Genomic DNA, 25,317 nt, shown 5'->3' with positions numbered 1-25,317 from the left:
ATAAAGAAATCCCAACAGTATCTGCTGTGTCCTCTGTTTATGTACGATACCCAGCATGACCTGCAGGTTAACACTCTCCTGACATCAGAACTCTGAAAATGTTCAGCTCTTGTTCACAGTTTTATTGACAACAGGAGGAAACGTGAAACTGAATCACATGAAAGACAAATCAACAACAAGCCAGCCACAACAAGTACCGATATACACAAAACACAATGCAGCAAACTTCACAGAGAATAACATTATCCACCAAATAATGATCTGTGATTACAAATAATAATACAATAAACTACACACAACCACAATGTTTTCAAAAGGTATGAGATGTACGCAGACAACTGCATTAGCACGGCTATAATAACTACAATAACTATAATAACTACAATAACTAGAACTCTTGGAATTGTATTCTCTCACTCTACGATCGCTACACACATAAACCGACTCGCTGCTACTGACACCCTGTGGTTCATAAATGAATTACAACTAACCTCAAAAAATGGAACAGAGTTTATAAACTCCTGACAGAACAGCATCTGTACTTCCTGAGGAGGCTGAGGAAATGTAGCATGTCAACTAAAACTCAGCAGTTCCTACAGGAGAATGATGGAGAGTGAATTCCACAGTATGATATGGGAACGGCACTACTCAGGAATGGAAGACTCAGTTTTCAGTATTTTCTCATTCTCACTCTTTCATAAACACACACAGACACCAACACAGAAACACATACGCACGCACACACACACACACACACACACACACACACACACACACACACCCACACACACGTAAGCACACACAAACAAACCCACATACGCATGCACACACTAACGTTCCATACCTGAGAGTGTCCAGTCTGCAGTGGGGATCCTCCAGTCTAGCAGAGAGCAGCTTCACTCCTGACTCTCCTGGGTGGTTGTACGTCAGGTCCAGTTCTTTCAGGTGGGAGGGGTTTGACCTCAGAGCTGAAGCCAGAGAAGAACAGCCTTCCTCTGTGACCAAACAACCAGACAGTCTGCAGAAAGGAGGGAAACAGGTAGAGAGAGACAGAGAGTGAGATGCACTTCCAGAGCAGCCTGCATGGGGCAGCTAGAGAGGCTGGTAACTGTAGTGGAGGTTCCTCCACTCTCATCTCTCTCCGGCGTCCTCCATGGCAGATGGTTTTGTTCACTCTTCTCCAGATCGCTGCTGTCTGTGTTTATTTTTGCTCTTATTTTTATTCAGCCCTTCAGAACTCTAGTGCACTATTAACCTACATCAGAAGAACCCCAAAGCTGGACTTACACTGTGTGATTTCAGTGGTCTTATTAGTCTGTTACATGTCAGACTGTATGAGATGATGCCAGTAAAATCTTGGCAGAATTCTACATCTGGCTGTGATAACAGGAGTAAAAACACTGTCACATTTCTGGACCTGTGACTCAGAGATAAAGTCTAAGAATCCTAAGTGATGCATACTTTTTTTGGAAGTTGCAAAGCTGATGCCAGACTTTCACAAGTGTCCTCAAGATTACAGATAGCTAGACTGCAAGTAGATACAACTGACAATACAATATAGTCTACAGTAGATACACTAAATATTACAATGTAAGTCACTCTGGATAAAAGCATCTGCCAAATGCTGTAAAAGTAAATATAAATGTACTCTTATGTGGTCATGGAACTGTCTTGGCTTTATAGGACATTTCTGAGAAATAGATATCCAAAATCAACCTGAATGAAACATGAATTCACCCAAAGGTATTATTATTTTAATAGGAGTTTATGAAAAATAGTAGAGTGAAATCTGTCCAAACTTACTCTGCTGATACTCTGCAAATTCAGTCTATACAAAATGAGTGCATTATTTCACCTAAAGGTAGTTTGACTTTAATATGGATTTATGAACATTGTACAGTGAGTGTCCAAACTTACTCTGCTAATAGTCAAGGGCTTCTACTCACATGTGGTAGTGGAACTGTTTTTGCATTTTGTTAAAATTCATAAAAATATGTAAAACTTCAATACAGATTTATTAATGATCTGGTGATGGCCAAGGGCCACCATTCAATTGGCAGTGGAATATTTCAGCCCTGGAGTTCCCCTGCCCTGCACATTTGCCACATTTCACTAGTGATAACCCCTGTTTCAGCTGGCAGTCAAGATCTATAATAACCTTCTGAGAAACATTATGTAGAAAAAGCATTTTCCACAATGCTTATTAAGCTGTGTAAATATATTACCAATTGTGTTTAATCTAATTATGCAATTAAAGTAGTTCAATCAAGTAAACTGTATTTTGTACTTTTAAATGTAGTAAACGTGCATGTCCATCAAAGCTTTTTAAAATACGCAAGTCTGTTTCTTTGCTTAGGAAGAGTTAGATTGCGGTGAGCAGCGAAATACCGTAAAATCACGCATATAGGCGCATTAATTTAAAGCGCGGATGACTTGACCGTGAATCGCTAAAGCGCGGATAGCGTGATCGCGGTTGTAACCTAGTGACCACCTGTAACCTAGTAACCACCTGTAACCTAGCTACAAGGTTTAAATGTGTTTAAACTGATGTAGGTGACCTGACTGATTAATACACAGCTGTACTTCATGAACACCAGATGTTATAAATCACATCCCCGTCAAATCTCCCGTCACACCCTCACCCTCCTCCCTCCTGCTCTCAACTACGTGAACATCCAACCGCATTTCTCCTAAAGACTGTAACTTGATTGTTGCAAAGACAAGACTTCCAATCTTGCTTATTGACGGTTTGGTCAAATTGTTGAGACTGTTAGCTGGTTAGATATCTGTGCTGAACAGTAAACAACTAAACAAATCAACATAGCTAGACTTTCTTTGCTAACATTAGCTAGTTAGCTGTTATCCATGAATGACGATCAGAGATTCAGTGAAAAACTCATACAGGCTTTGTCTGTCTGCCTTAGTCCATCTACTTTTACTTTTTGTCTGTCCCTTTCTGGTATTTTCCTTTTCTCTTGGAAATCACCATAGCAGCAAATATCCTCCAATTCCAGTTTGAGATTTTCTGTCATTTTCATGATCCACTACAGTTCTCTTCACCTCAGTAAGTTAAAACAGCTCCTCTGATGCTATTGGCCACTGTAATGACGTCATTCAACAATCTGCCGCCCCGGCCGTCCTACCACATATGTGATTGGATCAAATTACTGTCACTCAAAATGAGAACCTTCTCACTCATATTCCTGTTACTGCTGGATACAAGTGCTTCTTGGATATTCATGTTATTACTACCTTTATTTTTTTTTCAAATGGTACAATTTAAAAAATGTGTGGACTGTTTTTATTGTACCTTTTGACATTTTTTAATACGTCAACATAGACTTCCTAAAAACAAGGGCAACAATCACAAGGTTATTACTGTATTTCTATACCAAACTGTTTTCTGCTGTTTCGTGTGCTCCCAGTTTTAGTTGAGAAAAATATTAGGAACATTATCTTCACTACATATAATGGTGTTATACTGTTTCTGACCATTCTGGTGCCCTACACACACCCAAACACACCCTGCTGCTACCACACTACAGTTACAGTGAAACTACAAACACTCCATAACTGCAGCCTGATTAGATTTAATAGACAGACTGAACACAGGCATGCTAATAGAACACAGATTTGTACCTTCAGTTTCCAGAGTTGGCTCGGTCCTAGAACAACTCCCCCAGGTCATTGTGCCAGTGTTGGGTAGTGTAGTCTATTGTGTGGCTGTGTGTATCAACATAAAATATCTTGGGTGTAGAAGATTACTGTACATTCACTGAGTGGATTTGAGCTTGTTACATCCACTACTGTATTTTCTTTTCCCTCTTCTGGTTTATGTTTAATGAAGACAGGTTTGGGGTGGAGCAAGTGTTGGGTTTGGTTTTTATTCTGGCTTATACTCCCCATAGAGACAGATGGCATGTTTGTAGATCTCTATTACTTTTTAGTAATAGTGGTTTGTGCTCAGAATAAAGTGTCTGTTGTGGTCTCTCCCCCTACACTGGCACATAACAGAGATGTATAAAGGTTGGTATCTCTCTCTAATCATCTGCAGCTGAAATAACCAGCAACTGAAGATGGCTGCCTCCAACACTCCAAACACTGTAAGATAAAACTGATGATTTTCTTCATAATTTGTGAACCCTAAAGACGGCCATGTTACTATATTGTGTGGGATGTAGCTTGGACACATTAAAACTAGCATAACCATTGTATTAGAGTGTTGCTATGAACAATGCATTAAATAAGAGTTTTACACATTTCTTTTTTTTTTTTTTAACAGAGCAGTGCCTTGACTCTCCCACTATTTGTATTTTATATAATTTCCCTGCAAAACACCTTCACTATTGTTTCTGAACTTCTGAGCCCTCCAGACATCTTGTGGTTTTAAGTATTTTCTGTGGTCAGTGTTTGTTCTCCTGTATGGAGGAAGCAGAAAGACAAGGAGCACAGCAAGGGGTCCAGTGAGGAGCACATTCTATCAGTGGTGGTCACACACAGATAATAGTTCTGCCTCTCTAACACACACAAATAGATCTGTCTGTCTCTCTCTCTCTCTCTATTTCACACACACAAACTCACAGATAATAGTTCCGTCTCACACTTACAAATAATAGATCTCTCTCTCTCTCTCTCTCTCTCTCTCTCTCTCTCTCTCTCTCTCTCTCTCTCACACACACACACACACACACACACACACACACACACACACACAAATAATAGTTCTCTTGCTCTCACGCACACACACAGATAAAAGTTCTCTCTCTCTCACATACACACAAATAATAGATCTGTCTGTCTCTCTCTGACTGTCTCTCACTCTCTATTTCAGACACACACACACACACACACACACACACACACACAGATAATAGTTCTCTTTCTCTCTCAAACACGTAGATAATAGTTCTGTCTCTCTCTCTCCCCATCTCTCACACACACACACACACACACAAACAAATAATAGTTCTGTCTCTCCCTCACACACACACACACACGTTTCAATCGAGGTGAAGCATTATAAACAGTAAATGAAACATATTTGTGTCAATCTGTGTAATAAATAAGATTTCAAACAGTAGTCATATTGGCTCTGAACTAAACAGTGTGAGGTCTGGTTTACTGTGTATAAACACTAGTTATAATGGTCCTGAACTAAACAGTGTGATGTCTGGTTTACTGTGTATATACAGTAATTATATTGGCTGTGAACTAAACAGTGTGAGGTCTGGTTTACTGTGTATATACAGTAGTCATATTGGCACTGAACTAAACAGTGTGAGGTCTGGTTTACTGTGTATAAACAGTAATTATATTGGCCCTGAACTAAACAGTGTGAGGTCTGGTCTACTGTGTATAAACAGTAGTCATATTGGCCCTGAACTAAACAGTGTGAGGTCTGGTTTACTGTGTATATACAGTAATTATATTGGCCGTGAACTAAACAGTGTGAGGTCTGGTTTACTGTGTATAAACAGTAGTCATATTGGTCCTGAACTAAACAGTGTGAGGTCTGGTTTACTGTGTATAAACAGTAATTATATTGGCCGTGAACTAAACAGTGTGAGGTCTGGTTTACTGTGTATATACAGTAGTCATATTGGCCGTGAACTAAACAGTGTGAGGTCTGGTTTACTGTGTATAAACAGTAGTTATATTGGCCCTGAACTAAACAGTGTGAGGTCTAGTTTACTGTGTATGAACAGTTGTTATACTGATCTTGAACTAAATAGTGTGAGCTCTGGCTTGTTTGCTGGCAAATAATTTCAGCACCAAATGTCCAGTTGAGGCCTGCAGAACCTATTTACTGGGGGGACAGATGGGACCAGTGAACATCTTGTGGTGACACACTAAAATGGCCTTACAGCACAGAGGAATTTCAGGGTACACAAGTTAAGTGTATAATAAACTACATACATACTGTTTAATTCCTTATCAGATTATGACAATCACATGAAGTCAGTAAGGGAGTCATTCATTAACCCATAAGATTACATTTTGAATGAATCATCACCAATAAATCAAGGGTGTGGGTTACATAAACATAAATATTATTATCTGAGAAAGGTTCATTTCTGTCCAGCACTTAATATTTTATATCACTTACAAGTATCTTCCATTCTTTGATTCATACCCTTGATAAAGGTTGTATTTCAAGATTCCAAAAATTGTCTGTGTTTATAATTCTATGTTTAGTTATAATTCTACAAGTGGTTATAATTCTATGTTTAGTTCTAATACTACAAGTAGTTATAAGTCTCCCTGTGGTTATAATTTTACAAGTGGTGATAATTCTTGATGTATCTACATTCTGTAGTATCAAATAATGAATTATGGATGCAGAAATGTCAGAAATGTCTGAAGTTCTGATGTAATTACAAAACACCACACATGCTAGGTACCACACACACACACACACACACACACACACACACACACACACACACACTTAGACAATATCCCACCCAAAAACACAAGGGAATCATGTGTGCTTGTAGAAGAGTCCTGTAATGTGTCTAGAACCTCAATAGTTCAGCTTTAAATGTTTTAATTAAGATTTTAAGGGCTTGTATTTGCAGAGAGATTAGAATGACTGATGTTTACAGTGTTTCCATACATAAACTAGATAAAATCACTCAGTGAAAATCTTACATTAGAACACTTCATTTTACAACACTATTGTTGGGAGTTTCTGAATATATTCATCCTGTAAGACATTTTGCTAAATTTCTGCGCTCAGGTGACCAAAAATGCAGCTTGTGGACAAAATGCCAAAGCACCTAGTTGAAGCAGCATTGTAATAAATACACCTGCACACGTGGACAAGGACTCATTGGTGTCTTCTCTTTACAATGTTATATTTCTCTTCTAGACTTGAATATCTGCTTATGCATCACAAATGTAACTCTTTGTCTCCACAGTGTGGTCATTTAATGAAATGCAGTGAGGTTTCAACAGAAAACTATATTTAGAGAAGAGAACTTTATAATATAATATAAAAATGTATATTTCCTTGCATTGCCTTGTCTGGCAATGTTTGTTTAATACTGTACTATAAGGGAGTTGACACTGACCTTTTTAAAATGCCTCTTTATTTACATTCAAAAATAGTCACAGAAACTCACCTGAGAATCTCCAGTTTACAGTGTGAACTCTTCAGTCCAGCACAGAGCTGCTCCACTCCTGAATTCTGCAGGTCATTATTATTCATCTCCAGCTCTCTCAGTGAGTTTTCTGTTTGTAGAACTGATGTGAGAGATTTGCAAGACTCTTCATTGAGACCACAGCCAGATAGTCTGTAAATGAGTAAATACAATAAATAATGTAGTTCAGTCAGAGGATGATGAATTAAAAGATCTGAACTGCTAATAAAAATGTAAAGAAGAGTTTGAAAGGTCTGGAACACACTGATACATTTTCAGATTTTTAATTTCATGACAAATAACATTGTCATGAAATGACAACATGACAAATAACATTCATTAGCAACCTAAGACAGGTGACCAAATAATGGATGGTTGATTCATAAGTCAGTGAATGGCAGTTACCATAATCAGAGTCCGAATATCAAAATATCCCACCCCTAACACCATAACAGGAAACAGAACAACACACATCTCATTCAATGTTTCACAAATACAAACACACTAATATACAAACAGAAAATATTGTTGGAAGACAGGCAGAGTAGTGATTATGGAGGAATAAACACTGCATTAGTGATTATGGATGAATAAACACCGCAGTAGTGATTATGGAGGATTGGACAGAATGCAGACAGCATAATCTTTTACTAGTGTTTACATTCCTGTGCTCACACTATGAGTCACTGATCATGAAACATTCTCCTCTGCCTTTGCTTTTCCCAGTGAGGTCCTGAGTTCTGTCTCTGTGGTGCACCGAGAATCCCGGAGGCACAATAGTTGAGTCATGGACCCCATCAGTCAGTCAGGTATGTGTGAGGCAGACCCCATCAGTCAGTCAGGTGTGTGTGTGACTCAGACACAATCGGCCAGTTAAGTGTTTGTTAGGCAACAATCTCATGTCGGCTGTTGACATGAAATGTGTCTCTGGAGTTTGTCCTTCATGGACTGTATGTGTGCAGTAAAATACTGGGGAGAAGAGGACGGTTCACATGTTGTTTCAGTTGGATCAGAACTTCGACTCACTTCTCACTTCTCTCCACTACAGCAGAGCTGTGGGGCTACAGTGAGAGTGGACACAGCTGACACTACAGCAGAGCTGTGGGGCTACAGTGAGAGTGGACACAGCTGACACTACAGCAGAGCTGTGGGGCTACAGTGAGAGTGGACACAGCTGACACTACAGCAGACCTGTGGGGCTACAGTGAGAGTGGACACAGCTGACACTACAGCAGAGCTGTGGGGCTACAGTGAGAGTGGACAGAGCTGGGACTACAGCAGGGCTGTGGGGCTACAGTGAGAGTGGACACAGCCGACACTACAGCAGAGCTGTGGAGCTACAGTGAGATTCTTTCAGTGGAGTTCTTTCCTCCAGCACGGCTATCAGTTCAGCTCACCTCAACATGTGTTGAACACGTGGTATAAATCATAATGAGAATGGGGTCTCCCACCCAAAAACACAATGGAATCATGTGTGATTGTAAAATACATTTTGCTAAATTTCTGCTCTCAGGTGACCAAAAATGCAGCTTGTGGACAAAATGCCAAAGCGCCTAGTTGAAGCAGCATTGTAATAAATACACCTGTACATGTGGACAAGGACTCATTTGTGTCTTCTCTTTACAATGTTATGTTTCTCTTCTAGACTTGAATATCTGCTCATGCATGACAGATGTAACTCTTTGTCTCCACAGTGTGGTCATTTAATGAAATGCAGTGAGGTTTCAATAGAAAGCTATATTTAGAAATATTTAAAGAAGAGAACTTTATAATATAAAAGTGTAAATTTCCTTGCATTGCCTTGCCTGGCAATGTTTGTTTAATACTGTACTATAAGGGAGTTGACACTGACCAGATAAATGCCTCTTTATTTACATTCAAAAATAGTCACAGAAACTCACCTGAGAATCTCCAGTTTATAGTGTGAACTTTCCAGTCCAGCACAGAGCTGCTCCACTCCTGAATTCTGCAGGTCATTATTATTCATCTCCAGCTCTCTCAGTGAGTTTTCTGTTTTTAGAGCTGATGTGAGAGATTTGCAAGACCCTTTATTGAGACCACAGCCAGATAGTCTGTAAAAGAGTAAATACAGTAAATAATGTAGTTCAGTCAGAGGATGATGAATTAAAAGATCTGAACTGCTAATAAAAATTTAAAGAAGGGCTTGAAAGGTCTGGAACACACTGATACATTTTCAGCCTTTTAATTTTACAAACACAGTAACATTTCAACACTACTGTGTCTTCATCAAAGACAAAATGGAAAAAGACATGACAAATAACATTCATTAGCAACCTAAAACAGATGAACAAATAATGGATGGTTGATTCATAAGTCAGTGAATGGCAGTTACCATAATCAGAGTCCAAATATCAAAATATCCCACCCCTAACACTATAACAGCAAACAGAACAACACACATCTCATTCAATGTTTCACAAATACAAACACACTAATATACAAACAGAAAATATTGTTGGAAGACAGGCAGAGTAGTGATTATGGAGGAATAAACACTGCATTAGTGATTATGGATGAATAAACACCGCAGTAGTGATTATGGAGGAATGAACACTGCAGTATTGATTGGACAGAATGCAGACAGCATAATCTTTTACTAGTGTTTACATTCCTGTGCTCACACTATGAGTCACTGATCATGAAACATTCTCCTCTGCCTTTGCTTTTCCCAGTGAGGTCCTGAGTTCTGTCTGTGTGGTGCACCGAGAATCCCGGAGGCACAATAGTTGAGTCAGGGACCCCATCAGTCAGTCAGGTATGTGTGAGGCAGACCCCATCAGTCAGTCAGGTGTGTGTGTGACTCAGACACAATCGGCCAGTTAAGTGTTTGTTAGGCAACAATCTCATGTCGGCTGTTGACATGAAATGTGTCCCTGGAGTTTGTCCTTCATGGACTGCATGTGTGCAGTAAAATACTGGGGAGAAGAGGACGGTTCACATGTTGTTTCAGTTGGATCAGAACTTCGACTCACTTCTCACTTCTCTCCACTACAGCAGAGCTGTGGGGCTACAGTGAGAGTGGACACAGCCGACACTACAGCAGAGCTGTGGGGCTACAGTGAGAGTGGACACAGCTGACACTACAGCAGAGCTGTGGGGCTACAGTGAGAGTGGACACAGCTGACACTACAGCAGACCTGTGATGCTACAGTGAGAGTGGACACAGCCGACACTACAGCAGAGCTGTGGGGCTACAGTGAGAGTGGACACAGCCGACACTACAGCAGAGCTGTGGGGCTACAGTGAGAGTGGACACAGCTGACACTACAGCAGAGCTGTGGGGTTACAGTGAGAGTGGACACAGCTGACACTACAGCAGACCTGTGGGGCTACAGTGAGAGTGGACACAGCTGACACTACAGCAGAGCTGTGGGGCTACAGTGAGAGTGGACACAGCTGACACTACAGCAGACCTGTGGGGCTACAGTGAGAGTGGACACAGCTGACACTACAGCAGAGCTGTGGGGCTACAGTGAGAGTGGACACAGCTGGGACTACAGCAGGGCTGTGGGGCTACAGTGAGAGTGGACACAGCCGACACTACAGCAGAGCTGTGGGGCTACAGTGAGAGTGGACACAGCTGACACTACAGCAGATCTGTGGAGCTACAGTGAGATTCTTTCAGTGGAGTTCTTTCCTCCAGCACAGCTATCAGTTCAGCTCACCTCAACATGTGTTGAACACATGGTATAAATCATAATGAGAATGGGGTCTCCCACCCAAAAACACAATGGAATCATGTGTGATTGTAAAATACATTTTGCTAAATTTCTGCTCTCAGGGGACCAAAAATGCAGCTTGTGGACAAAATGCCAAAGCGCCTAGTTGAAGCAGCATTGTAATAAATACACCTGTACATGTGGACAAGGACTCATTTGTGTCTTCTCTTTACAATGTTATGTTTCTCTTCTAGACTTGAATATCTGCTCATGCATGACAGATGTAACTCTTTGTCTCCACAGTGTGTTCATTTAATGAAATGCAGCAAGGTTTCAACAGAAAACTATATTTACAAATATTTAAAGAAGAGAACTTTATAATATAAAAGTGTAAATTTCCTTGCATTGCCTTGCCTGGCAATGTTTGTTTAATACTGTACTATAAGGGAGTTGACACTGACCAGATAAATGCCTCTTTATTTACATTCAAAAATAGTCACAGAAACTCACCTGAGAATCTCCAGTTTACAGTGTGAACTCTCCAGTCCAGCACAGAGCTGCTCCACTCCTGAATTCTGCAGGTCATTATTATTCATCTCCAGCTCTCTCAGTGAGTTTTCTGTTTTTAGAGCTGATGTGAGAGATTTGCAAGACCCTTTATTGAGACCACAGCCAGATAGTCTGTAAAAGAGTAAATACAGTAAATAATGTAGTTCAGTCAGAGGATGATGAATTAAAAGATCTGAACTGCTAATAAAAATTTAAAGAAGGGCTTGAAAGGTCTGGAACACACTGATACATTTTCAGCCTTTTAATTTTACAAACACAGTAACATTTCAACACTACTGTGTCTTCATCAAAGACAAAATGGAAAAAGACATGACAAATAACATTCATTAGCAACCTAAAACAGATGAACAAATAATGGATGGTTGGTTCATAAGTCAGTGAATGGCAGTTACCATAATCAGAGTCCAAATATCAAAATATCCCACCCCTAACACCATAACAGGAAACAGAACAACATAGATCTCATTCAATGTTTCACAAATACAAATACACTAATATACAAGCAGAATATATTGTAGGAAGATATGCAGAGTAGTGATTATGGAGGAATAAACACTGCAGTAGTGATTATGGAGGAATAAACACTGCAGTATTGATAATGTTGGGATGAACATTGCAGTAGTGATTATGGAGGAATAAACACCACAGTATTCATTATGGTGGAATAATCACTGTATTGTTTATCAGAGAGAAATAAACACTGCAGCAGTGATTATGGAGGAATGAACACTGCAGTAGAGATTATGGAGGAATAAACACTGCAGTATTGATTATGTTGGAATGAACATCGCAATAGTGATTTTAGAGGAATAATCACTGTAGTATTTATTATGGAGGAATAAACACTGCAATAGTGATTATGTAGAAATAAACACTGCAGTAGTGACTATAGAGTAATGAATACTGTAGTATTGATTATGAAGGAATTAATATTGCGGTAGTGATTATGGAGGAATAAACACCACTGTATTGATTATGGTGGAATATTCACTGTAGTATTTATTATGGAGAAATAAACACTGCAGGAGTGATTATGGAATAATGAACACTGCAGTATTGATTATGGAGGAATGAACATTGCAGTAGTGAATATTAGTGTATGAGCACTGCAGTAGTAATGATGGTAGGATGAACACTGCAATAGTGATTATGGAGGAATGAACACTGCAGTCTCTCTCACACACATACAAACAAAATTTCTGTCTCTCTCACACACACACACACACACACAGATAATAGTTCTGTCTCTCTCACACATACAAATAATAGATCTCTCTCTCTCTCTCTCTCTCTCTCTCTATTTCACCCCCCCCACACACACAATAGATCTGTATGTCTCTCTCTTTCTCTATTTCAGAGACACATACACAGATAATAATTCTGCTGCTCTCTCTCTTCCTTGCTCTCTTTCACACACACACACACACACACACACACACACACACACACACACACACACACACACACACACACACACACTTCACTCCTTCTCTCCTCCTAATCTCCTGATTATTGATTACTGTGTCTTGTGTGTCTTTCTTTCTCTCTTGTAATTAAGTCCACAGGTTCACTCGTCCAGCGCTGAACATTGTTCCTCACTACTGTGTTCAGATGTCCTGAGTTTACTGTCAGCTGTCTGCTCAGTTTCTCTCTCTGCTGACTCCACGTCTTCTACCATCACTGTTCTATTTTTGTTTGATGTCTCTGGCTTGATGAAAAAATTAGCAGCCAACATTGAGTCCTAAGTCAAGCTAATATGACGTTAGTGTGAGGTATCTAGGAGTAGTAACCAATAATATACTGTAACTTGGCAAGCTTCAGGTTACAAATATTAGCCAGCTACATGTTTCATAAAAACACCTGTGGAGAGAGATCACAGGTTTATCTTAAGGAATAACCAATAAACCTTTCAGTTCTATTGAATGAATATTAACTTGTTGCGTTCTTTCCTCCAGCATGGCTGTCAGTTCAGCTCATCTCAACATGTGTTGAACACACGGTGTAGATCATAATGAGAAAAGGGTCTCCCACCCATAAACGCAAGGGAATCGTGTGATTGTAAAAGTGTCCTGTAATGTGTCCAGAACCTCAATGGTTCAGCTTTAAATGTTTTAATTAAGATTTTAAGGGCTTTGATTTGCAGAGAGATTAGAATGACTGATGTTTACAGTGTTTCCATACATAAACTACATAAAATCACTCAGTGAAAATCTTACATTAAAACACTTCATTTTACAACACAGCTGTTGGAGTTTCTGAATATATTCATCCTGTAAGACATTTTGCTAAATTTCTGCTCTCAGGTGACCAAAAATGCAGCTTGTGGACAAAATGCCAAAGCGCCTAGTTGAAGCAGCATTGTAATAAATACACCTGCACACGTGGACAAGGACTCATTGGTGTCTTCTCTTTACAATGTTCTATTTCTCTTCTAGACTTGAAAATCTGCTCATGCATCACAGATGTAACTCTTTGTCTCCACAGTGTGGTCATTTAATGAAATGCAGTGAGGTTTCAACAGAAAACTATATTTAGAAATATTGAGAGAAGAAAACTTTATAAAAGTGTACATTTCCTTGCATTGCCTTGCCTGGCAATGTTTGTTTAATACTGTACTATAAGGGAGTTGACACTGACCTTTTTAAAATGCCTCTTTATTTACATTCAAAAATAGTCACAGAAACTCACCTGAGAATCTCCAGTTTACAGTGTGAACTCTTCAGTCCAGCACAGAGCTGCTCCACTCCTGAATTCTGCAGGTCATTATTATTCATCTCCAGCTCTCTCAGTGAAGAGTTTTCTGTTTGTAGAACTGATGTGAGAGATTTGCAAGACTCTTCAGTGAGACCACAGCCAGATAGTCTGTAAAAGAGTTAATACATTAAATAATGTAGTTCAGTCAGAGGATGATGAATTAAAAGATCTGAACTGCTAATAAAAATGTAAAGAAGAGCTTGAAAGGTCTGGAACACACTGATACATTTTCAGCCTTTTAATTTTACAAACACAGCAACATTTCAACACTACTGTGTCTTCATCAAAGACAAAATGGACAAAGACATGACAAATAACATTCATTAGCAACCTAAGACAGGTGACCAAATAATGGATGGTTGGTTCATAAATCTGTGAATGGCAGTTGCCATAATCAGAGTCCAAATATCAAAATATCCCACCCCTAACACCATAACAGGAAACAGAACAACACACATCTCATTCAATGTTTCACAAATACAAACACACTAATATACAAACAGAAAATATTGTTGGAAGACAGGCAGAGTAGTGATTATGGAGAAATAAACACTGCAGTAGTGATTATGGAGGAATAAACACCACAGTATTGATTATGGTGGAATAATCACTGTAGTGTTTTTCATGGAGAAATAAACGCTGCAGTAGTGACTATGGAGTAATGAACACTATTATGATTATGGAGGAATGAACATTGCAGTAGTGAATATTAGTGTATGAACATTGCAGTACTAATGATGGTGGGATGAACACTGCAGTAGTGATTATGGAGGAATGAACATTGCAGTAGTGAATATTAGTGTATGAACACTGCAGTAGTAATGATGGTGGGATGAACACTGCAGTAGTGATTATGGAGGAATGGACAGAATGCAGAGAGTAGAATCTTTTACTAGTGTTTACATTCCTTTGCTCACACTGAGTCACTGATCATGAAACATTCTCCTCTGCCTTTGCTTTTCCCAGTGAGGTCCTGAGTTCTGTCTGTGTGGTGCACCGAGAATCCCGGAGGCACAATAGTTGAGTCAGGGACCCCATCAGTCAGTCAGGTATGTGTGAGGCAGACCCCATCAGTCAGTCAGGTGTGTGTGTGACTCAGACACAATCGGCCAGTTAAGTGTTTGTTAGGCAACAATCTCATGTCGGCTGTTGACATGAAATGTGTCCCTGGAGTTTGTCCTTCATGGACTGCATGTGTGCAGTAAAATACTGGGGAGAAGAGGACGGTTCACATGTTGTTTCAGTTGGATCAGAACTTCGACTCACTTCTCACTTCTCTCCACTACAGCAGAGCTGTGGGGCTACAGTGAGAGTGGACACAGCCGACACTACAGCAGAGCTGTGGGGCTACAGTGAGAGTGGACACAGCTGACACTACAGCAGAGCTGTGGGGCTACAGTGAGAGTGGACACAGCTGACACTACAGCAGACCTGTGATGCTACAGTGAGAGTGGACACAGCCGACACTACAGCAGAGCTGTGGGGCTACAGTGAGAGTGGACACAGCCGACACTACAGCAGAGCTGTGGGGCTACAGTGAGAGTGGACACAGCTGACACTACAGCAGAGCTGTGGGGTTACAGTGAGAGTGGACACAGCTGACACTACAGCAGACCTGTGGGGCTACAGTGAGAGTGGACACAGCTGACACTACAGCAGAGCTGTGGGGCTACAGTGAGAGTGGACACAGCTGACACTACAGCAGACCTGTGGGGCTACAGTGAGAGTGGACACAGCTGACACTACAGCAGAGCTGTGGGGCTACAGTGAGAGTGGACACAGCTGGGACTACAGCAGGGCTGTGGGGCTACAGTGAGAGTGGACACAGCCGACACTACAGCAGAGCTGTGGGGCTACAGTGAGAGTGGACACAGCTGACACTACAGCAGATCTGTGGAGCTACAGTGAGATTCTTTCAGTGGAGTTCTTTCCTCCAGCACGGCTATCAGTTCAGCTCACCTCAACATGTGTTGAACACATGGTATAAATCATAATGAGAATGGGGTCTCCCACCCAAAAACACAATGGAATCATGTGTGATTGTAAAATACATTTTGCTAAATTTCTGCTCTCAGGGGACCAAAAATGCAGCTTGTGGACAAAATGCCAAAGCGCCTAGTTGAAGCAGCATTGTAATAAATACACCTGTACATGTGGACAAGGACTCATTTGTGTCTTCTCTTTACAATGTTATGTTTCTCTTCTAGACTTGAATATCTGCTCATGCATGACAGATGTAACTCTTTGTCTCCACAGTGTGTTCATTTAATGAAATGCAGCAAGGTTTCAACAGAAAACTATATTTACAAATATTTAAAGAAGAGAACTTTATAATATAAAAGTGTAAATTTCCTTGCATTGCCTTGCCTGGCAATGTTTGTTTAATACTGTACTATAAGGGAGTTGACACTGACCAGATAAATGCCTCTTTATTTACATTCAAAAATAGTCACAGAAACTCACCTGAGAATCTCCAGTTTACAGTGTGAACTCTCCAGTCCAGCACAGAGCTGCTCCACTCCTGAATTCTGCAGGTCATTATTATTCATCTCCAGCTCTCTCAGTGAAGAGTTTTCTGTTTGTAGAACTGATGTGAGAGATTTGCAAGACTCTTCAGTGAGACCACAGCCAGATAGTCTGTAAAAGAGTTAATACATTAAATAATGTAGTTCAGTCAGAGGATGATGAATTAAAAGATCTGAACTGCTAATAAAAATGTAAAGAAGAGCTTGAAAGGTCTGGAACACACTGATACATTTTCAGCCTTTTAATTTTACAAACACAGCAACATTTCAACACTACTGTGTCTTCATCAAAGACAAAATGGACAAAGACATGACAAATAACATTCATTAGCAACCTAAGACAGGTGACCAAATAATGGATGGTTGGTTCATAAATCTGTGAATGGCAGTTGCCATAATCAGAGTCCAAATATCAAAATATCCCACCCCTAACACCATAACAGGAAACAGAACAACACACATCTCATTCAATGTTTCACAAATACAAACACACTAATATACAAACAGAAAATATTGTTGGAAGACAGGCAGAGTAGTGATTATGGAGAAATAAACACTGCAGTAGTGATTATGGAGGAATAAACACCACAGTATTGATTATGGTGGAATAATCACTGTAGTGTTTTTCATGGAGAAATAAACGCTGCAGTAGTGACTATGGAGTAATGAACACTATTATGATTATGGAGGAATGAACATTGCAGTAGTGAATATTAGTGTATGAACATTGCAGTACTAATGATGGTGGGATGAACACTGCAGTAGTGATTATGGAGGAATGAACATTGCAGTAGTGAATATTAGTGTATGAACACTGCAGTAGTAATGATGGTGGGATGAACACTGCAGTAGTGATTATGGAGGAATGGACAGAATGCAGAGAGTAGAATCTTTTACTAGTGTTTACATTCCTTTGCTCACACTGAGTCATTGATCATGAAACATTCTCCTCTGCCTTTTCTTTTCCCAGTGAGGTCCCGAGTTCTGTCTGTGTGGTGCACCGAGAATCTTGGAGGCTTAATAGCTGAGTCAGGGACCCCATCAGTCAGTCAGGTGTGTGTGAGGCAGACCCCATCAGTCAGTCAGGTGTGTGTGAGGCAGACCCCATCCGTCAGTCAGGTGTGTGTGAGGCAGACCCCATCAGTCAGTCAGTTCTGTCTCTCTCACACACAGATAATAGATCTGCCTCTCACACACACAGTTCTGTCTTTCTCTCTCTCTCTCTCTCTCTCTCTCTCTCTCTCTCTCTCTCACACACACACACACACACACACACACACACACACACACAAACACACAGATAATAGTTCTGTCTCTTTCACACACACAAATAATAGATCTGTCTGTCTCTCTCTTGTGGTGACACACTAAAATGGCCTTACAGCACAGAGGAATTTCAGGGTACACAAGTTAATACAGTGGTAAAACCACTATTATAGTGTATAATAAACTACATACTGTTTAATTCCTTATCAGATTATGACATTCACATGAGGTCAGGCAGGGAATCATTAATTAACCCATAAGATTACAATTTGAATAAATCTTCACGAATAAATCAAGGGTGTGGGTTACATAAACATAAATATTATTACCTGAGAAAGGTTTCATTTCTGTCCAGCACTTAATATTTTATATCACTTACAAGTATCTTCAGTTCTTTGATTCATCTCCTCGAAAAAGGTTGTATTTCAAGATTCCAAAAATTCTACATGTGATTATAATTCTATGTGTGGTTATATTTCTATGTGTGGTTATAATTCTCAGTGTATCTGAATTATGTAGTATCAAATGATGAATTATATCTGATCTAAAGTTCTGATGTAATTACAAAACACCACACATGCTATGCACCACACACACACACACACACACACACACACACACACACACACACACACACACACACACACACACACACACACACACAATATCGCTACTTCACACAACTAATATATTCACTAAAATCAACCATTTACATTAACACAAAAAAACAACTAAACAAGTCAGCAGAGCTGTGGGGCTACAGTGAGAGTGGACACAGCCGACACTACAGCAGAGCTGTGGGGCTACAGTGAGAGTGGACACAGCCGACACTACAGCAGAGCTGTGGGGCTACAGTGAGAGTGGACACAGCCGACACTACAGCAGAGCTGTGGGGCTACAGTGAGAGTGGACACAGCTGACACTACAGCAGAGCTGTGGGGCTACAGTGAGAGTGGACACAGCTGACACTACAGCAGAGCTGTGGGGCTACAGTGAGAGTGGACACAGCTGACACTACAGCAGACCTGTGGGGCTACAGTGAGAGTGGACACAGCTGACACTACAGCAGAGCTGTGGGGCTACAGTGAGAGTGGACACAGCTGGCACTACAGCAGAGCTGTGGGGCTACAGTGAGAGTGGACACAGCTGACACTACAGCAGAGCTGTGGGGCTACAGTGAGAGTGGACACAGCCGACACTACAGCAGAGCTGTGGGGCTACAGTGAGAGTGGACACAGCTGACACTACAGCAGACCTGTGGGGCTACAGTGAGAGTGGACACAGCTGACACTACAGCAGAGCTGTGGGGCTACAGTGAGAGTGGACACAGCTGACACTACAGCAGAGCTGTGGGGCTACAGTGAGAGTGGACACAGCTGGCTCCTCTGTCTCTGTCTGCTGTGTTCACTCTCTTCCATGTCCTCCTCCTGGACACTTTCACCATCAAGTTCTTCTGTCTTTTCTCTCTCCTGCTGTCTTCTTACTAAAGAAGGTTGCCATGGCAATAGCATTACTCTTTCTCTTCATCCTGGTTGTTTTCTGTTTCTCTATACTAACTGTAAACGAACAAGCAGGAGTATTTTATATTCTAGCCAGTTCCTTAGATTTAAGGAAGCTAACATTAGCCTCATTAGCTTTGTTACAGTACATCAGGCACCCAGTGTGACACACACATACACACACACACACACACACACACACACACACACACACACACACACACACACACTTCACTCCTTCTCTCCTCCTAATCTCCTGATTATTGATTACTGTGTCTTGTGTGTCTTTCTTTCTCTCTTGTAATTAAGTCCACAGGTTCACTCGTCCAGTGCTGAACATTGTTCCTCACTACTGTGTTCAGATGTCCTGAGTTTACTGTCAGCTGTCTGCTCAGTTTCTCTCTCTGCTGACTCCACGTCTTCTACCATCACTGTTCTATTTTTGTTTGATGTCTCTGGCTTGATGAAAAAATTAGCAGCCAACATTCACTCCTAAGTCAAGCTAATATGACGTTAGCGTGAGGTATCTAGGTGTAGTAACCAACATTATACTGTAACTTGGCAAGCTTCAGGTTACTAATATTAGCCAGCTACATGTTTCATAAAAACACCTGTGGAGAGAGATCACAGGTTTATCTTAAGGAATAACCAATAAACCTTTCAGGTCTATTGAATGAATATTAACTTGTTGCGTTCTTTCCTCCAGCACGGCTGTCAGTTCAGCTCATCTCAACATGTGTTGAACACACCGTGTAAATCATAATGAGAACAGGGTCTCCCACCCAAAAACGCAAGGGAATTGTGTGATTGTAAAAGTGTCCTGTAATGTGTCCAGAACCTCAATGGTTCAGCTTTAAATATTTTAATTAAGATTTTAAGGGCTTTTATTTGCAGAGAGATTAGAATGACTGATGTTTACAGTGTTTCCATACATAAACTACATAAAATCACTCAGTGAAAATCTTACATTAAAACACTTCATTTTACAACACAGCTGTTGGAGTTTCTGAATATATTCATCCTGTAAGACATTTTGCTAAATTTCTGCTCTCAGGTGACCAAAAATGCAGCTTGTGGACAAAATGCCAAAGCGCCTAGTTGAAGCAGCATTGTAATAAATACACCTGCACACGTGGACAAGGACTCATTGGTGTCTCCTCTTTACAATGTTCTATTTCTCTTCTAGACTTGAAAATCTGCTCATGCATCACAGATATAACTCTTTGTCTCCACAGTGTGGTCATTTAATGAAATGCAGTGAGGTTTCAACAGAAAACTATATTTAGAAATATTGAGAGAAGAAAACTTTATAAAAGTGTACATTTCCTTGCATTGCCTTGCCTGGCAATGTTTGTTTAATACTGTACTATAAGGGAGTTCACACTGACCTTTTTAAAATGCCTCTTTATTTACATTCAAAAATAGTCACAGAAACTCACCTGAGAATCTCCAGTTTACGGTGTGAACTCTTCAGTCCAGCACAGAGCTGCTCCACTCCTGAATTCTGCAGGTCATTATTATTCATCTCCAGCTCTCTCAGTGAAGAGTTTTCTGTTTGTAGAACTGATGTGAGAGATTTGCAAGACTCTTCAGTGAGACCACAGCCAGATAGTCTGTAAAAGAGTTAATACATTAAATAATGTAGTTCAGTCAGAGGATGATGAATTAAAAGATCTGAACTGCTAATAAAAATGTAAAGAAGAGCTTGAAAGGTCTGGAACACACTGATACATTTTCAGCCTTTTAATTTTACAAACACAGCAACATTTCAACATTACTGTGTCTTCATCAAAGACAAAATGGACAAAGACATGACAAATAACATTCATTAGCAACCTAAGCCAGGTGACCAAATAATGGATGGTTGGTTCATAAGTCAGTGAATGGCAGTTGCCATAATCAGAGTCCAAATATCAAAATATCCCACCCCTAACACCATAACAGTAAACAGAACAACATAGATCTCATTTAATGTTTCACAAATACAACTACACTAATATACAAACAGAAAATATTGTTGGAATCCATGCAGAGTAGTGATTATGGAGAAATAAACACTGCAGTAGTGATTATGGAGGAATAAACACCACAGTATTGATTATGGTGGAATAATCACTGTAGTGTTTTTCATGGAGAAATAAACGCTGCAGTAGTGACTATGGAGTAATGAACACTGTATTATGATTATGGAGGAATGAACATTGCAGTAGTGAATATTAGTGTATGAACATTGCAGTACTAATGATGGTGGGATGAACACTGCAGTAGTGATTATGGAGGAATGGACATTGCAGTAGTGAATATTAGTGTATGAACACTGCAGTAGTAATGATGGTGGGATGAACACTGCAGTAGTGATTATGGAGGAATGACAGAATGCAGAGAGCAGAATCTTTTACTAGTGTTTCCATTCCTTTGCTCACACTGAGTCATTGATCATGAAACATTCTCCTCTGCCTTTGCTTTTCCCAGTGAGGTCCCGAGTTCTGTCTGTGTGGTGCACCGAGAATCCTGGAGGCTCAATAGCTGAGTCAGGGACTCCATCAGTCAGTCAGGTGTGTGTGAGGCAGACCCCATCAGTCATTCAGGTGTGTGTGAGGCAGATCCCATCAGTCAGTCAGGTGTGTGTGAGGCAGACCCCATCAGTCAGTCAGGTGTGTGTGTGAGGCAGACCCCATCAGTCAGTTAAGTGTGTGTGAGGCAGAACCCATCAGTCAGTTAAGTGTGTGTGAGGCAACTATCTCATGTCTGCTGTTGACATGAAATGTGTCCCTGGAGTTTGTCCTTCATGGACTGTATGTGTGCAGTAAAATACTGGGGAGAAGAGGATGGTTCACATATTTCAGTTGGATCAGAACTGACTCACTTCTCCTGCACTGCTTGTGTGAGGACTCAAGGACTTCTGACTTTTTGTACAAAAGAACTGATGCAGTCAGTTTCACAACTGTGCTTACATGCATTTGAGTAGAGCCAAATAGTAATACTTTCTGAAATTCATTAAAAAACGTTCAACTGTTCACTCAAATTATGCTGATTATATGATTTGTAAAGAAAATCATTGTATTAAACTTGAGAGAAATGCAAAACAATCATTTTCACTAGTGGTCTGAGATATTGGTCCCACTGTATGTGAGCAACAGTAGTAGTCTGCTACAATTTTAGGTGAGTGACAGTAGTAACAGCATTAGCTTCTGGGAGACTCACTGCATGTTACACTGATCACACAGAGCTGTGAACGTCACTGCATGTTACACTGATCGCACAGAGCTGTGAACGTCACTGCATGCTACACTCATCATTTTACATTCATGGCATTTAGCTGACGCTTTTATCCAAAGCATCTTACAATTATGACTGAGTACAACTTGAGCAATTGAGGGTTAAGGGTCTTGCTCAGGGGCACAACAGTGGCAACTCAGCAGCGGTGGGGCTTGAACCAGCAACCTTCTAATTAAAAGTCAAGTACCTCAATCACACAGCACTGAAGGTGTAGTACTGGAATCAGTTGCTGTTAATGATGTTAGTTTATTTTGACTTAAACTTATTTACAACTAGATTATGACAAATTGCCTTGGTAAAATATTTAAACAATGAAAATGTTTCAGATGAAGTCATATTAACACCTACACCTTTATATAGTGTTTCAGATGAAGTCATATTAACACCTACACCTTTATAAATGTGCCCAATCACCATCATCGGCTCTAAAGAAAACCTGTGATAAAGTTTGAAAACTGCCATCAGTGTGAAATATATATATGTGTGTGTGTGTGTGTGTGAGTGTGTGTGCATATGTGTATACATTGGTTATGCTCATCCTTGTGCACTTTTCTCTGTATTGGTCAGTAGTGATTGAACTGTAATGTTGATCAGAAAGCTGAACTGATAGTTCATATTTGAACCCTTTTGTATGTTACACTGTGTGGTGTGGTGTGTGTGTGTGTGTGCGCGTGTACACACTGATATTTCGTACTTGAACACTTCTGTATGTTACACTGCAGCACATTTTCTCTGGCTGTTTTACTAAGAGTGTGAACTATAAACAAACACTGTTGGCCACTGTTTTAAATGTAGGACCATTCTCAATACAAAGGCACACAACTACCCATGACATCAAATATCATTTAACCATCATTAATACATTTAGACTAATGAATGACTGGACAGTGTTACTATATTCCAATGTTCCACAACTTTATGGTTTAACTTAAGCACCTGGTGATGGGATCTCTCTATCCTGCTCTCTCTCTAATGTTCCCTCTCTCTCTCTCTCTCTCTCTCTCCTTTTCATTTTTCACAGAAGACCTTCTGAGTCAAGAACATCCACTGCCTGCTACACCCACTGTTCATCTCTAAATGAAAATACTCACAAGGCTTTTCTGGATGCTTTGACCACTGGCAGCAGTCTCAGTAGACATTCCTCTGATGGGTCATATTTCCTCAGGTCAAACTCATCCAGCTCCTCTTCTGAGTTCAGCAACACAAACACCAGAGCTGACCACTGAGCAGGAGACAGTCTGGATCCATGGAGACAACGGTCACCTCCTCTGCTCAGGTATGTTTGGACTTCCTGCACTAGAGAATGATCATTCAGTTCATTCAGACAGTGGAAGAGATTGATGGATTTCTCTGTAGAGGGACTGTCACTGATCTTCTCCTTGATGTAGCTGACTGTTTCCTCTTTGCTGTGTGAGCATCTTCCTCTCTGTGTCAGTAGGCCTAGTAAGAGAGTCTGATTGGACTCCAGTGAGAGACCCAGAAGGAAGCGAAGGAAAAGGTCCAGGTGTCCATTATGACTCTGTAAGGCCTTGTCCACTGCACTGTTGAGGAAGACAGACATTGGGGTTTTGAAAATACTGAAAAATCCAGGGTGTTGCTGTTGTAGCACATTGGTGTTGGTGGAGATGAAGGAAATAAACACATATAAAGCAGCCAGAAACTCCTGAACACTCAGATGAACAAAGCTGAACACCTTCCCCAGCTGTAGCTCAAACTCCTCTCTGAAGATCTGAGTGCACATTCCTGAATACACTGTCATTTCTCTGACATCTATGCCACTGTTTCTCAGGTCTTCCTCATAGAAGATCAGGTTGCCTTTTTCTAGCTGTTGGAAAGCCAGTTTTCCCAGTGCCAAAACATGTTCTCTCATGTGATGTGGGTGAGTGGGACCTTTTTGTCCTTTCATACTTCCTCCATACTTTTGATCCTTGTGTCTGAGCTGAAAGATCAGGAAGTGTGTGAACATCTGAGTCAGAGTCTTGGGGATCTCTCCACTCTCTGCTTCACCCAACATTCTCTCTAGAACAGTGGCTGCAATCCAACAGAAGACTGGAATGTGGCACATGATGTAGAGGCTTTTTGACGACTTCATGTGTGTGATGATTCTATTGGCCAGGCCCTGATCACTGATTCTCTTCCTGAAATATTCCTCTTTCTGTGGTTCACTGAACCCTCTTACCTCTGTTACCTGGTCAACACACTCATGAGGGATCTGATTGGCTGCTGCTGGTCGAGAGGTTATCCAGAGGAGAGCAGAGGGAAGCAGATTCCCCTTGATGAGGTTTGTCAGCAGCACATCCACTGAGGTCGACTCTGTTACATCCCACAATCTCTCATTGTTCTGGAAATCTAGAGGAAGTCTACATTCATCCAGACCATCAAAGATGAACAGAATTTTGTAGTTTGTATAATGTTTAGGTTTTAATTCAGATGTTTCTGGGAAAAAGCGATGAAGAAGCTCCACCAGACTGAACTTTTTCTCCTTCATCAAATTCAGCTCCCTAAAAGGAAGTGGAAATATGAAGAGAACGTCCTGATTTACGTTTCCTTCAGACCAGTCCAGTATGAACTTCTGCACAGAGACCGTTTTGCCAATTCCAGC

General features: G+C 40.6%; 1 protein-coding gene and 1 long non-coding RNA gene across 2 annotated transcripts in view; both read right to left on the bottom strand.

The window, feature by feature from the left end:
• Positions 1-446: 446 nt before the first annotated feature.
• Positions 447-9,211, bottom strand: LOC145657183 (uncharacterized). Its single transcript, XR_014122976.1, has 3 exons — positions 9,044-9,211; positions 7,125-7,295; positions 447-1,018 (listed from the first exon to the last, which is right to left on the bottom strand). It is a non-coding gene; the product is annotated as an uncharacterized LOC145657183 (long non-coding RNA).
• Positions 9,212-16,605: 7,394 nt separating this feature from the next.
• The window catches only part of LOC145651927 (NLR family CARD domain-containing protein 3-like), a 10,964-nt gene continuing 2,252 nt past the window's right edge, over positions 16,606-25,317 (bottom strand). Inside the window, exons 3-5 of the mRNA XM_081700760.1 lie at positions 23,807-25,317; positions 20,876-21,049; positions 16,606-16,783 (exon numbers count right to left, since the gene is read on the bottom strand). The exon at positions 23,807-25,317 is cut by the window's right edge and continues 293 nt beyond it. Of these exons, the coding sequence (XP_081556886.1) occupies positions 16,606-16,783; positions 20,876-21,049; positions 23,807-25,317 (1,863 nt within the window). The remainder of the gene's footprint in view (positions 16,784-20,875; positions 21,050-23,806) is intronic.

This window comes from Electrophorus electricus, chromosome 1 (assembly GCF_041902795.1).
Source record: "Electrophorus electricus isolate QZ-2024a chromosome 1, ASM4190279v1, whole genome shotgun sequence".
In the NCBI taxonomy this organism is placed as follows: Eukaryota; Metazoa; Chordata; class Actinopteri; order Gymnotiformes; family Gymnotidae; genus Electrophorus; species Electrophorus electricus.
The sequence above is the reverse complement of the archived record's forward strand: the minus strand, read 5'-3'. Positions and strand labels throughout refer to the sequence as shown.